At 51.1% G+C, this 15,667-nt stretch overlaps 2 protein-coding genes across 2 annotated transcripts in view; one reads left to right on the top strand and one right to left on the bottom strand.

Moving 5' to 3' along the window:
• The window catches only part of RPRD1B (regulation of nuclear pre-mRNA domain containing 1B), a 77,329-nt gene extending 70,182 nt beyond the window's left edge, over positions 1-7,147 (top strand). The window contains exon 7 of the mRNA XM_074347263.1: positions 6,863-7,147. Coding sequence (XP_074203364.1) covers positions 6,863-6,880 — 18 coding nt within the window. The 3' untranslated portion in view covers positions 6,881-7,147. The remainder of the gene's footprint in view (positions 1-6,862) is intronic.
• Positions 7,148-8,080: 933 nt separating this feature from the next.
• Positions 8,081-15,667, bottom strand: part of TGM2 (transglutaminase 2) — a 32,407-nt gene continuing 24,820 nt past the window's right edge. Inside the window, exons 11-13 of the mRNA XM_010960743.3 lie at positions 11,874-12,034; positions 10,728-10,864; positions 8,081-10,008 (exon numbers count right to left, since the gene is read on the bottom strand). Of these exons, the coding sequence (XP_010959045.2) occupies positions 9,858-10,008; positions 10,728-10,864; positions 11,874-12,034 (449 nt within the window). The 3' untranslated portion in view covers positions 8,081-9,857. The remainder of the gene's footprint in view (positions 10,009-10,727; positions 10,865-11,873; positions 12,035-15,667) is intronic.

Here is a 15,667-nt window from a genome sequence, read left to right on the forward strand (position 1 = left end):
CTCACTCACCTCCACCTCTTCCATGCCAGGCGTGCCCTTGAGGTTCCCCCCCAGGAAGACTTCTCTGCCCCTCTCCCTTCAGTGGCCACCTCTGCAGCCCCTCCCAAGTCTCCCCACTGCCACCCTGGCGCTATCACGCCCTCCCTGGGGTGGCTGGAGGGAGCTTCCTAAAGCATCAAGGAGATTATATCACCTGCTGCTCACAACCCTTCAGTGGGAACCACTGCATGATAATAAATTTCAAACCCTCCTCTAGTCTCAAGGGCGAGGTTTCAAGGGGCTTAAAGCTTATATCGTTAGAGTGGGGGTTCCTTAGAGTACAACATGCATACGGCTGGATGAATTCCCCCAAACTGAACACACCCATACAAACCAGCTCCCAGCTAAAGGATCAGCCCATCATCAGCTCCCCAGACACCTCCCTGGTGCCCCTTTCCAGTTACTACCCATCCCCTAAAAGTTAGCACAATTTGACTTCAAACATCACACATGAGTTTTGCCAAGGTTTGAACTTCACCTGAATAAAATCATTCAGTGTGTACTGTGTGATTGGCATCTTTTGCTTAACATGCTTGTGAGATTCAATTAAGTTGTTGCATGTAGCTGTCATTTATTCTTCCTCATTCATTCCGTTACTTGGAATGACTATACCAATTTGTAACCCGTTCTGCTAGTGTTGGACTTTAAGGCTGTTTTCAGCTTTGGAATACTAGGGGAAAAAAAAGGCTGCTTAGAACATTCTTGCACATGTCTTTCGGGGAATATATGGATTCATTCCTGTTGGGTAAACATCCATGAGAGGAATTGCTGCCTCACAAAGATAAATGAACTTCCATTTAGATACTGCAAATAGTTTTCCAAAGGGGTCATACATATTTACAGGCCCTCACATAGAAAAGTTCCCATTGTTCCATATCTTCACCGACAATTTGAGATAGATATATATATATATTGCATTTTAGCCATTCTGGTGAGAAGCATGTGTTATCACGTTGTGGATTTAGATTTGGGGGTGAAGTGGGTGGGTAATTACGTTTATTCATTCATTTATTTATTTATTTAATGGAGGTACTGGGGATTGAACCCAGAACCATGTGCGTGCTAAGCATGTGCTGTACCACTGAGCTATACCCTCCCCCTGATTTAGTTTTAATTTGGGAGAGTTATCTTTAATAAAAAGAATACAAAATAAAATTATAAATATAAAATTGGGTACAAAAGTGAAAATTTCTGAGCAATGTGAGAAGAAATCATAACAAATTGCTGGAGACTTACAAGCTGCAGATTCCCTTCTTCTGAGTGAGAGTTTTTGAGGCTGTTTCCCAGAAATGTTTACACTGAAATGCTTCCTGATAGCAACCTGGCTTCCCTCCCTGCCTGGAATACTCCACAGCTGCCTGCCATCCTGGTGTCAGCAAGGCCCCACACAAGTGAGGGGCCCAGAACCTAGAGCATCAGCTGTCTGGGGAACGGCCTCTGCCCCGCCCACCCCAACCCTTCCCTGGCCGAGCTCCTCTTCCCTAGGGTCTCAGCTTCTGCATCAGATTCTCAGAAGGTCTTCTCTGACCTCCTTGTCAAAGAAGACCCTCTCGTTTTCTAAGTCTGCATCCCCAGACAGATGATGACAAAGCAAGGGGTTAGGAAAAGTTGCTGTGGACCCAACCTGCCTGGTTGGCATCCTGTCTCCACCGTTTGCTAGCTGTGTGACCTTGGACAAGTCACATAACCACTCTGGGCCTCAGTTTCCTCACCTGTAGAGCAGAGAAAGTAATGCTAGCTCCCACCTCATGGGGTGTTGTGAGGACCCAGCAAGTTAATGCGTGTAATGCTCGGCCCCCTCGCTTCTATCATGGTCCTGGTGGCCCTGTTGTCCCGAGCCTTAGACTATTTTTCTGACACACGTCACTTTACGCTGGTGAGCTGCTTAACTGCTCTGTAGGACAGGCCTGCCGCGCTGACCACTGTCTCCCCAGGGCCTAATGCAGCACCTGGCCCACAGTAGGAGCCAAAAAAGATGTTGAATGAGTGAATCTCCTCTGCATGCCTCAGATCCATTCAGATGACTCCAAGGCAGCCACACCCTGGTCCAGGCCACCAGCATCCCTTCCTGACCCGTAGCAGGCACGGGTTAAACAAATGAGCCTCAGCCAAGACCAGAATTTCTGTTGGCTTCCATGTCTACAGCCCTTTACAATTTACAAGTCCCGTTCCCTTCCATCATTACATCCCTGGGTTGGGTAACAGGGCAGTAATTGAAAGCACCAATGTGACAAAGGCCTCCAGAGGGAGAGTGGCTTCCTCAAAGTCAAACAGCAAGAGAGAAGGGAGAGGGGACACAGGCCCAGGCCTCCCAGGGAGGGGCTGCCCACCCTTGGTCATGGCACCTCTCTCACCATTTCTGGACAACAGCCAGGCTGAGCACATAGTCCGCACTTAGGCTTGTTTGAGACAAGTGGAAAGAGGAAAGTCCTTGGATTCAGCCTTGGCTCTGGGATCGTGGCCCTGCCCCTGCCCCACCAGTGCTGTTTCCCCTTCTGAATGGGGTGAATGGGGTTAACTTACCAAGTGAAGCCAGATCCCTGTCTTACTTGGTCTGGCTGGCATTTCTCCCCGGGCCCTCATCTGTCTGTCTGTCTGTCTACTCCAGATGACTTTGGAATGAGCTAATGGGGAGTTGGGAGCTGACTAAGGGCCTGGAGAGAAACTGGGGTTTTCACCTGTGCCTCTGGTATCCTTGACATGGAGCAGTGGCCGGGAACAATGTTTGGAAAAGCGTCTCTTCTGCCACTTTTAAAGGCCACTGATGAAATGTGGCCTGTTGACTGTGAGTGCAAAGACCTCGATGAACAACTAGGGGTTTACCAGCCCCCGGACGACCCCCGGACTTCACAGGCTGGGCAAGGAGCAGACGTGGTCATGGACAACATGCCCACATCGGTGGCCTTTCTGCTGCAACTCCCTTGTCTCCCCTTTGACAGCAGGGCCAACTAAGGCCCAGAGAAGGGAAGAGCTTTACCCAAGGTCATGCGCACACCCAGGCAGACTTCCTAAGCCTAAATCAAGTCTGAGATTCTGGGGCTCAGCCTTCCTTTTTTTTCCCTGTTGAGTATTATTTATTTTCAAATTGCTTTAATGAGCTATAATACACATTCCTTGCAACTTACCCTTTAAAGATTTTTTTAAACTTTTTTTCAGGGGAGAGTTAATTAGGCTTATTTATTTATTTATTTGGTTTTTCAAATGGAGGTACTAGGGATTGAACCCAAGACCTTGTGCATGCTAAGCATGCACTCTACCACTGAGCTATACCCTACTTGCTGCAACTCACCCTTTTAAAGTGTATAATTCTATGGCTTTTTGGAAAGAATTGTGCATCACAATCAAATTTAGAACATTTTCATTACCCCAAAAAGAAACCCCATGCTTTTGAGCTGTCCCCGTCTCCCAGTCCCTACAACCCCACCCCAGCCCCAGATAATCACTCCATACATTTGCCTTTTCTGGATATTTCATAGAAATGAACTCACAATATGTGGTCTTTTGTAACTGCCTTCTTTTCACTGAGTATGTTTTCAAGGTCCATCCATGTGGAACGTGTATCAGTACCTCATTCCTTTTCATTGCTGAATAATATTCCACTGTGTGGATAGGCCATATTTTGTTTAAACATTCATTGGTTGATGGACATTTAGTTTGTTTCCACTTTTTGGCTATTATGAATAAGGCTGCTATGAACATGTATATGCAACTTCCTGTGTGGTTGTATGTTCTCAGTTCTCTTGGGTTTATACCCAGGTGTGGAAATGCTGGGTCACATGGTAACTACGTTTTTGAGCCCAACCTTCTAGCTCTTGGCTTTCTCTTGACCTTTCCCTGTTGAGGGGAGACATACTACTCCCATTGTCCTAGGTCTATGGATCAAGTTTCCACCCCACTTTGGACTTAATTCTAGAACATTCCAGAACTACATTTTTGAACTTTTATTGAAGTCAACCCTACATATACAAAGAGCACCACTATATGTGTATAGAAGATACATTTTCACAGGCTGATGTACTTGGTAACCCAGCACCCAGATGAAGAAAACCAAAGCCATCCCAAAGCCCCCAAGCCTCCTCGTGCTCCTGTCCAGTCTCTCCCCTGCAGGAAAAACAGCCTTAACTCCTTTTTTTTTCAAAGTGTTAGAAATTTTACTAAAGTCACATTCCACAAGGTCATACTCATTCAAATCCAACTGCAAAAAATTCCAGGCATACAAACTTTCATCTGTTAATGTGCCATCTTTCTTTTCCAACATCAAAAATGTTCTTGTTTTAATGATACAAAAAGTCTTTAGAAAGTCAAATCCACTGTCCATTTGTGTTGAATAAGAAACCTATATCTTCATTCATTTCGTAAAATCCATTTTAAAAGAACCCTGTCTTGGTTGTGTGTTATCACAGCACTTTTGTCTTAATCCATTTTTCTCCATTCACAACACCAGCTTCTGATACTGTCGATGAGTTCATGAACTTCACACAGGTGGAATTATGTGGATCGTGGTCTTTGGTGTCTGCTTCTCTTGCTCAGCTTCGGTCGTTAGGGATCCCTGTTCTCAAGCGTGCATCACCATTGTTTCATTTCTTCTGCTTTTAATGGAACACTTTTGACTTTGCCTCTTGAAACAAAACACAGGGCTTCACGATCTTGTGGGCGGGTGTCTCTGTGCATCTGCTCAGGCCTGTCAGGGAGGGAGGTGGGGAGGCTGGGAAGTGTATGTGCCGACCCAGTCCTGGCCCCAGGGTGCATGTGTTTCTAGGAGGCCCCTGCCTGGCCCTCCCTCTTAAGCCTCGCCTCTAGGACTTGGTCAACATTCTGTTATTCTGGGCTTGGCTTGAGGCCAAGGGGTGAGCTGGCAGGCATCCTAGGTAAACAAGAGCAGCTGGAGAGGAGAGGGACTTTTAGGGGTGGAAAGATGGACCTGATCAGACCTCCCCTCCCCCCTCCACGAGGGCTTTTGTGGAAGCCTCTGCCTTGTGCACCTGGGGACATGGTGGGAAGGGAGGGTCCAGGTAGAAATCAGACCTCCTCTGGGCTAGGCCATGCACTGGAGAGGGCAGGCTGCCTGGGTTCAAATCCCCGCTCTGCACCTTACTGGCTGTGTGACTATCAAATCTGTAAAATGGGGGGGACAGCCTGATAAGATTGTTTGAGGAGTCAGTAACTCAGTGCATGTAAAAGTTCCTGACCTGGAGGAAAGTTGGCTGTTACGATTAGAATGTGCCAAGAGCCAGCTAAATATGTTATGTGCACTGCTTTACTGAACTTGTGCATTGGTCATGAAAGTAAACACCAAATCATCCTTATTCTACAGGTAAGGATGCAAAGGCACAGAGAGGTTGAGAATCTGCCTGAAGCCACACTGTGAATCCGTGGCAGAGCCAGAATTTGATCCAGGGTCTGTTGGACATCAGAACCCAGCATTGGCAGACCTGGCTGGGCCAGCCCTGTCCCTGTTCTTTAGAGGGGAGGCAGTCAGGCTTGGGAGCTAGAGGTGCCAGTCCTGAGTCCACCTGGGGGTCGCCCTGTGGGAGGGGTGCCCTGACCCAGCTCTTGGAGTGCTCCAGAGCGTGAGCCAGGAGTACACCCAGCTGGTCCTGATCCAGGCCAACCTGAGTGTTGCAAAAGTTTCTCTATAATATGCGGAGAGGAGCCAGAGGTTGAAGCAGTTGGCTGTAGTCCAGGAAGGCTTAGCAGAGGAGATGTCTTTGGAGCAGGGTTTTGGAGGCTGAGGAAGAGTTCCTTAGGTGGAGGTGAGGGTAAGTGTGTTCTTCGCAGAGAGAGCAGCAGGTATCAGCTACTCAGCTCCATTCCCCCTGGACCCTTGCCTTGTCATCTCTGTTTTTCAGGGACTGGAAGCCTGAAAATGATATTTGCCAGAGCCCCCGACCAGCTAGTTTCTGGTTAGGGTCTGCCGGGGGGGAGAAGGCAGAACCATGAGAGATACCCCTCTCCCTCTGGCTCCTGCCGGGACCAACTTCAGCAGGATTCATAGATTCAGCAGCATTTTGGTTCCAGGGGTGCAGTGGCAGTGCCTCCAGCAGCTGGATGGTGGGTACCGGCTCCTGGGCTCCTGACCATCCCAGGCAGCAGCTGCTTCCCAATTTCTGGGCAACACTCCTGCTCCCTCTGCTCTTAGCACTTCAGATGCCTTTGGCATCAATTTCCCTTATGAACTCCCTCTCCACCTGAAATAACCAAGTGGTTTTTATTTCCTTGCTGGCCACTAATTGATAAAATGTTCAGGCCATCTAAGCCAGAGTAGTTTTCAAGGGACAGAAGGATTCGGCCCCCAGAAAATGTGATGTCGCACTTTGATTTTGATTTATTTTTTAGGTGCATGTCAGATGTTTCAACATGATTCCCTGAGGGCAGGGATTGCCCTCCATCATCTATTCAATCAACAAACATTTATCTGTGCTTCACTGGTGGGGAATGAGATGAATGACCAAGTCCCCACACTCCTGGAATCAATCTAGACCTGGTGCCGTCCAACTGAAACTGAGTCCCCCTGCCAAGTTTATGATTAACCTCTCCATCCCAAACTTTATTCCCTTCCTTGTCCCACCTCTGTTCCCCTCAGGATTGAGGAATATCAGAGACAAGTGGGGATTGAAACCAAGCAGGACCCTGTGGAGGCTTCTCAGGTAGCCTGTGTCTCCCGTTTCTTGTTTGTTTAAAAAAAGAAAGGCTTTTGTCTCCTAGGCCTTCCTGAGTTCCAAAGAGCAGAATCAAGCAGTTAGTAATGAGGACAACAGAGTCACAGGACACTCCTAGTTCCTCCTGAAGGGATGTAGATAACAATCTGATGTGTATCTTTCAGTCGTTTTGCAGAAACTAAGACCCCCCGCCCAGGTGAAGGAGGGTGACTATGGGCTGACCACAAGCACGTAGACCCCAGACTGGTTGGAACCAGAAGGTTGAGATTCCTGAAACATCACCTGTTACTACACCGCCAACCAGTCCGAAGAAGGTCCATGAGCGGATCGTGCATCCTACAACTTTTAAAACCCTTGTCTGAAAGCCATCGGGGAGTTTGGGTCTTTGGAGACTGAGCTGCCTGTTCTCTTTGCTTGGTGCCCTACAAATAAACCCTTTGCTGCAAACACCCACAGGCAAAGTTTGACTTTCTACACTGTGGGTGCACGAGTCCTTGTTCAGTAACAATGTGGTAGCCAGAGCCCGCCGTGGCCACGGAGCACTTGAAAAGCAGCTAGTCTGAATTGAAACAGGCTGTCAGTGCAAAATATACACCACATTTCAAAGACTTTGTATGAAAACAAGAATGTAAAATATCTCACTAATAATTTTTATGCTAATTCTGTTACAGTAACAGTATTTCAGTCATACTAGGTTAAATGCATTTTACCTGTTTTTTTTTCTCTTTGTAATATGGCCACTGGAATAATTTAAATTTACATATGTGGCTTGCATTTGTGGTTCAAGTTATATTTCTACTGGACAGCACTGGTCTTATGCGAGCTGATTTGAAACACAATGATTTACCAATTCAGCATTTATTAGCATCTGTTTAAGAGATACTTGGTCCCTGGCCTTGAGGACTTCAGACAGGATGGGGAAGGGGATAGATATATCAACATGGAACTGAAAGTCACGGGGATAAATGTTTGAGTTGGTCTGTGTTCCAGAGCTCTAGGGGCCTGAGAAGAAATCTGGGCAGGCTTCCCAGAAGAGGTGACTTTGGTGTTAAGCATTATAGGATGAGTAGGTATTCACAAGATGAGTAAGAAGAGGGGTACTCTAAGCTCAGGGAATTACATACATGCAAAAGCCAAAAGGTTGACGAGTGCACAGGATGTTAGAAGGGAAACAGGAAGTTCATTCAGGCACAAACATGGCTTGTTCAAAGAAGGGGATGAGGATGGAGCTGGACAGTGTAGAGCCTTAAATGCTAGTAAAGTTTAGATCTGAGGGAGGTGCTGAGGCTGGGGAAAGGCTTTAGGCAGGAGGTGGCTGGTCCAATGTAAGTGAGCTCACCCACCCATGCTCCTCAAAAGCATGCAGAGGAATGGACCAGACCTTGTTTGAATGTGAAAAATAAACTCTTTATTTCAGTGCTCGCTCCTTATGGCTCAAAAGCATATCTACTGTTTGGAACCCCAAAGTGTTTATAAAACCATAGAGAAATTGAGCAATATTTATATAGAACATATACACGTCGGCTCATTTTGTGCTTCATCCTGTGCAAAGCAGATAGTTCTAAGTGCATCAGCGTGACTCTCCCCACGTCCCCTTCTGGGATTCTGGGGGCCCAGGAGGCTGTGACCCCTCTCCAGATACAGAACTCTCCCCGCTTCCCTCTTCCAGGCTGAGGGAAGCCCAGGCACATGGAGACAGAGAGGGTTAAAGCCAGAAAAGGCAACTCGTGGGATCCCCGCGCTTGGTTGGGGCAAGGGCTGTGTTCCAGGGCCCTGGCTCCTCAAAGAGGGCGTTGCTGAGATGCAGTCTTGTTGGTGAGTGACCAGCACAGGCAGCTAAGGCTCTTGTGACGTCTAGGCATTGCGGTGGGCAGGCTCATGGGTAGGACAGGGGCCCCTGGGGCTCTTTTCTCCTGAATGGGGCTCTGAAGCAAGGTGCCTGGGCACAGGTGAGGGACTCAGGGTTGGGGCAGGAGGGTGCTCATGGTCATAGTTTCGCACTCAGAATCCGTGGGCCTGTGACCCAAGGCTCTGCGAAGACAGGGAGTAGGACTCCCTGTCACTGGCAAGGCTGGGCCACATAAGGCACTGGAAGTGCAGGGCTGAGAGGGCCTTGGGGATGCGCTTGTGTTCAAGCACTCCTGTGACCAATGAAGAGACCGAGGCCCAGTGAGGGGAAGGCAGTGGCTGGCTGGACTTGGGGCTCCAACCTAGGGCTCTGACCCCTCCGATCCCCGCCCCCACCTCCTCACTGGATCCTTTTCTATCAGGTCGCAAATGGCCTCTCTGACATTCTCAGCTCTGGGCGCCTTAACAGGGCAGTGGACTCAGAGTCAAAAGGCCCGGGCTCCACGCTGGCCCCTTCACATTACCCAGGCCTTGCAAACATCCAGGAGCCCACGGGTGCAGAGTGGGCCTCCTCCCTTCTTCCAGCCACAGTCTCCTCATTGGGAAAGCAGCCCCTCCTCTGCAGTTTCTTGTCATGATGACATGGGCTGGTGGTTGTGTGAGTACCAGTGAGCACAGGAAGCACCTGGCACTTAGTAGGTGCCTCATAACTAGAGGTGGGGGTGGCAGGGAGGACTATGGGGCCAGGGTTGCTGGGATGTTGTGGGGAGCATGGGTCTGGCCTATTCCCGGGACCCTTCCCATCCGCACCTGCTCTGGCTCTGCCAAGGGGCCCTAGGGCCCGGGCACAGTCTGGGGAAGGGGTTCAGGACACTCTAAAGAGTTGCGTTCCTTGATCTGGCTATTGGGCATAATTTTTTTTTGTCTACTCCAAGGGGCCCTGGGGTAGATCAAACAATATGGCGATTGGTCGGTTGGTTTCCAGCAGGCATCTGGGCTGGAAAGGGAGGCAGGAGGCCTGCCTCCCCAGCCCCTCTAACCTCCCCCTGCCCCAGGCCCAGTCAGCCAAGATCAGGACTCCCACGGAGGAAGCACAAAACATCCCTCACAGATGAGGGGGTGGGGAGCCAGGTTCAGGGGAACAAGATAGGAGAGAAAGACATTCCATTCCAAAGACCCCTACCAGCATCCCACCCCTGCCCTGGGGTCTGAGGCCCAGGAAGGGGCAAATTTTGCTCATTAGCTTGGGATAAAGATTGGGGTCAATTTGGGGCCCTCAGCTGGCTGAGGTGGGGCTGGCACGGGGGCCCGTTAGGAAGGGCCGACGATGACGTTCCTGAAGCCCTTCACTGCCTTCAGCCTGTCGCTCTCAAAGTTCACCACCAGCTTGTGGCGGCCCACATTCATGGGCAGCAGGTCCACCCTCACCTTGACTTCCTCCCCTGCCTCCACAGGGTCCGGGCTGTAGGGAGAGAGAGAAAGAACATGAGGAGAGGGGCCCTAGTCTGGTCTGGTCCTCGTGTTGGGGACAGGCCAGGATGACATGTGACTACTGAGATCTTAGCCCACAGCCTCCAGGGATGTATAGCTTAATGCTGACAAGAATAAAATGGGCCCTGCTCACCACTCTCCGCTCTCTGAGGGCCTGGGCAACCTGCCCTTCTATGTGCAGAGGAGCCAGGGTGTGTGTATGTGGGAGTGTGTGTGTGTAAGTGGATGGTGTGCTTGGGGGTAAGAGTGTGGATGCTCACGGGATCACATGCATGACCTTGGACTGTACCTCCGTGATTTTTTACTGTATGTAAATTGCATTACAATGACAAAATGAAAAATAAGAAATGTGTATATAAACATGTACCCACGAGGGAACATCACACGGGCACACAGGGAGACATTCAGTTGTGGACACCTGTGTGTTTGTGAAGACCTCTGTATCCGGAGGTAGTGCTTGGTGATTAAAAGTGTAACTGTTCGGGTTTGTGAAGATGTGTGCACAGAATGCAGTTAACGTGTGGGTATTTGGGAATAGACTCGGGGATATTAGGCAGATGTGCGGGTGGGTGAGTGAGCGATGAGAGGAGGGGGTTACAGACATGGATTTGGGGCCTGAGGGCACCCTACCCCGCACGAGCCTCTGCCCTCTGCTCCCAGGGCCCCCACGCTGGAGGGCCCAGCACTTACATCTCCACCACCTTCTGCTCCTCGGTCAGGCCTGCCCCCTCCACAGTGAAGGCGCAGCCAGATAGGGGCACCGTAAGTGGGTTCCGCAGCGACACCTCAGCCACCAGCTTGCGGTTCTGCTTGGGCTCTCCCAGGATCTGGAAGAGGCACAGGGCAGATGTCAGGGGCAGCATTGAAGGAGAGGGGCCCAGAGCCCCTCGAGGGCAGGCAGGGTCCCGACTGGGCCATCTCTGTCTTTGCTGCACTTTGGCCCAGTGTTTGCCGAGCTCTGCCACAATCACTCCTGCCTCATCCAGGAACACAGATAAGGATACCTGCCCAGGCCTCCTTCATGCAGTGATGCTCTATGCCACCCACGGGATGTGTAAAGTACCTCCTTTGTTCTGGAGTCTGGAGTGGAAAGAGCAAAGGATTTGGAGCCAGGCCGATCTCTTCCCTTTCCTCGCTGTGTGACCTTGGCAAAGTTACTACCCTCTCTGAGCCTCGGTTTCTTCATAGAAGAGAAATGCCTGACTGCAGGGTTCTCATGAGGATTAACTGAGCAAGTTCCCAGCAGACAGTATGGCACACAGCACTCCCTCCCTCCCCCTCCACTCTTTACCAGTTATTTGTAACTGTTGCCTTTGGGGTTCTGGGGCTGTGGCTCTTCCAAGTGAATCACTGTGATGACCATGAAGATGGTGATAAGAATAGTTAGTTTATATTGAGCCCTTAAAATGCACTGGATATGGGTCTATGTGCTTCCTATAGATGCATATTTAATCCTTACAACACCCATTTTCCAGATGAATAAACTGAGGCACTGGGGGCAAAGTAACATGCTAGGGCCACCCAGGCATAAATCCAAGCAGTCAGACTCCAGAGTCCATGCCCTTAACTCTCCCACCGTTTCCTGACCCACCAGGGCCTCAGGGCTTGGGGCTCTAGGCTCAGGAGCTTAGGGTTTAAGAGTCCATGATTCTGAGATCCTTAAATGCCATGACCCTAGCACTCTGGGACTTTAGGATTCATTCCTAGGGGCTTTGAGTCCCAAGTTCTGTCTGCTTCACGATGCTTTTCTTCGGTGAAGCTAGGATCTGAGGAAGTCTGGAGCATCTTGAGGTTGCAGGGATGCAGTGGGGACGTGTCCTGGGATGTGGCCCTTACCCGGATCTTGATTTCTGGATTCTCCAGGTAGATGTCTCTCTCGGCCAGCAGGTAGCTGTTGGCAGCTGGCTCGATGAGAAGGCCCCGCACCTTGATGAGATTTGACTCGGTCAGGCAGTCACAGTACTTTTCGTAGAGGATGCGAAGGGGAATGCTCTTCTCTGCAGGAGGGGAGAAGGGAGAACACTCATGATGTCTGAATCATGGCCCCCACCTCTCCGATGGAATTTCCACGAGGCACAGAGAGGGCAAGGAATGAGCTTGAGGTCACACAGCTGGGGAATGGATGGGCAGGTCCCAAGACTTTCCCTTACCTGCCCTGGCTTCAGGGGTCCCAGGGAGGAAGTGGGGAGGGGAGGCTGGAGCTCTGACAGGCCTTGGCTTTAATCCTACCCCTGCCCTTTGCTAGCCGGTGATACCTAACAAGTCATTCCACCTGTCAGAACCTCCATTTCCCTCCATTAAGTTAGTGGAATTGTACCCATTTTACAGATGAAGAAATACTTCTGCCAGTAAGTGTTCAAATCGGGAAAGCTGGCCCTGCATGGCCACTGACTGGCTGTGCGAGCCTGGGAAGGTGACCTCCCCTCTCTGTTTCTCCTCTGTTCTCCACATCTGGCACCTGCTAGGCAGAGCTAAGACCAGAGGTCATTTCAAAGCAAAAGTGACACAGCAATGGGGTGAGAAAGAGGCCGGGAGAGCCCACTCCTCCCACTGCAGAGAAGCACAGTGTGGATTTTAGCCCCATTTTCCTGACAAGAACACTGAAGCCCTAGGGCACCAGAGGTCAGCTTATAGGAGGCAGAGAGCAATGAAAAGGTCACAGCGCTGAGAATCCACAGGCCTGGGCCAGGCCCTGCTTGTCCACTGGGTCACAGAGAAACCTGGGCAAATTCCTTCTGCTCCTCAGGCCTCCCTGTCAAACGAGAATGTTGGAGGGATGGTCTTGGGGCTCCGTGGAGCCCAGCCAACCTCTCCTTGCCATCCCAGTGCCATGACGGGAGATGCTGGTGCCTCTTTTTTGCCACCCGTCCTCCCTCCCCCAACCAGACCAGCATTTCCCAAACTCCAGCCATTCATGGGATTTTTTAGACATCGGAAAAAATCCTCACGATTTGCTCATTATTTTTCTTTCCGTCCACTCGCTGTGTACTTTTTAACCTTTTTTGCTTAGAGAACCTTTTCATCATTATTTGCTGTAAGTGGAGCTGATAAAAGCAAACATCAGCAAACAAAGTCAAGTTTATTCAGTTTGGGCTGCATATTCTTGTCTGCTGAGGGGCTCCGAGTTTGAGACCCACGCTGACTATGAAACAGGGAGGGTAGCAAGGGTCAGGGGTTCCTAGACCAGTTAGCGCCCACTGAGAGGTCATCTATAAGACCTGGGTAGACAGACAACTTCTCCGTGTGAGTCAAGGTCTAGGTCCTGGACGTGCATGCTGATGTCCCCATCCCGCTCTCTGGAAAATGCGTGCCCACCCTCCTAGCCATTCATTCCCAGGTTGGATCTGCCCCACCTCTGCTCAGAAGACGTGGTGGCGAGGGGAGGGGGGAGGCAAACCAAAGCTTCTGCCAAAGAGGACAAAAAGGAGTGAAAATTCCTAGGTCAGGACCTGGTGGCGCAGAGTGGAAACACTGACCAGCTCCACAGGAAAGAAGGGAAACATTGTCCTCCCGGAGCTGGAGGAGGTGGCCCCAACTGTTCACTTTTCCAAGAGGCTGAGGCCAGGATGGGGCTGGACCTTTGAGAACTGCCATCCACAGCAGGGACCTTGGCCTTCGCCTCGGGCCAGATGCTGGCCGAGAGAAGAAAACGTGTACAGTTGGTCTCACTCATTCCTTAGATGTTTCCTTAAGTAATCACAGAGATGGAGCTGGCTGCCTTCCCAGGGACCCACCTGGAGAGGGGAGGGCACAGAGAAAGCGAAAGGGTGGGGGCAGGAAGGTAGAGAGCAGGACAGCTTGGAGGCAGCGGTGGTTGCGCCTGGATTCCGATCAGCTGTCCTGGGCCTGCCTTCCTGTCGACTAACATGTGGAAATTCCCCAGATCTTATCATCAAAGAATAACTGGCAACTCAGCCAAAGCGCAGGATCTCCAAGGGTGGGAGACTCTGTCTCAGGTTGACCTTGGCCTTGGGGGCCTCAATAGGACATCTGGACTAGCTCCCCTTTCCAGCCTGAGGGCGACACATAGGATCTCTGCCCTCCTCTGGCCTCTCCTGGCAGGCAGGCTGTGCCCCTCCTGGGTCTCCTCAACAGGAGGGACCCCTCTGCTGTGAACACATCCCCGGGGAGATGAGAAACGCTGGTGGGCATGACTGAAGCAAAACAAAGCTCCAAAGAGCCCCCACGCATCTGAGAGGCAAAGGGTGACTCAACCGAGGCCTGGGAGGAAGTTACTCTGGCATCCGAGGCTCAGGGCTAGAGTTCACCTTCTTATCCAGATTCCAGGAAAGACACGTCTTCCCTTTCAAGCAGTTCTGAGCATGAGAAGGAACTGACATGTGTGCATTCGCACAAAGGAGCTGGGAGGGCTCTTCAAAGATGAACCAGCCTTTGTACGAATGGGGAACCCGACGCCTGCAATGGAGAAGAGAAGTAGCCAGGAGCCCACAGCCTCTCGGCAGAATTGCAGGAACTGGGAACTGGGTGTCCCGGCCACTCCACACACCTGTAGGGACAGACCCCCGCCCCTGACTCGGGGCCTGGATGCAGAGGTGAGGGCCGGGGCCTCTGTGTGCCATCAAGATTAGCAGGGTATCAGGATCCACTGAGCCCAGCCCTGAGACCACTGTCTGGGGAGGCAGGTGCTCAGGAAAGGCCCACGGCGCTTCTCAGTCTCCCCACGCTTGTCTGCACTGCTGCTCAGTGAGGAGCGAAGGGCCCCACCCTATCAGTTTCACACTCTCCAGATATTTCCTGAGCACGTATCTCCTTCAGTCCTCACAGCGGCCCATCAGGGGCGTGCTATTGCCCCATTTGAGGGGCGAGATGATTCGAGGCCCAAGTTTGTATATCTAGAAGGTGGGAGAGGCCAGATTTAAAGCCAAGTCTGGCCTCCAAACATGCCTTTTAACAGCTTAAGTGTTGGGGCCCCTGCCCTGGTGTCAAATGGCTCTGTCATGAGAGCTTCACCCCTGCTCAGAGACCCTGACAGAGGGCCTGAGCTGGGCGTGTGGCTCCGGGAGTGCCCATGGTGGCTGAGACAGAGGCCCAGGGTGGACTGATGTTTTATTCACATCACACTGTCCCTGGGTCCTCTCCCAACTCCAAGACCCCTCCGCCCCCCTCACGCCTGCAGGCTCCAAACACAAGAAACAGGATCAGGCTGCTGGGGGGTAGGGACAGGAGACCAAGCTCAATGTGGCCTCACTGAGTGACCTCGGCAGCCACAACCCCTCTCAGGGCCTCCGGCTTAGTTTTAGGGAGGTAACCAGGCATGGAGACAATGCCGGCGGTGAAAGGGATCAAGCGGACAATGACCAGGAAGCTGGGGCGACAGAGGCTCTGCCCAGGGCTGAGGGCTGAGTTAAGTACTTACATTCTTTCAGCCCCAAACAGGGAAGGGGATCTGCTCACAGGGAGGCCAGGCCAGTCGCCGGAGCCATTTAAGAGGAGGCGATCAGGGCTGGATGGAAAGCACTCTCCTCTCCCATCGCTGTTAGAGCTACACGGTCCAACAGGGCAGCTTCTGGCTACGTGCGGCTGTTCAACTTTGTTATTTAATTAAGTTAAGAAATTAGAACTTTAGTTCAGCTGTGGCACTAGCCACATTTCAAGTGCTCAACAGCCAC

Source organism: Camelus bactrianus, chromosome 19 (assembly GCF_048773025.1).
Source record: "Camelus bactrianus isolate YW-2024 breed Bactrian camel chromosome 19, ASM4877302v1, whole genome shotgun sequence".
NCBI classification, from domain to species: domain Eukaryota; kingdom Metazoa; phylum Chordata; class Mammalia; order Artiodactyla; family Camelidae; genus Camelus; species Camelus bactrianus.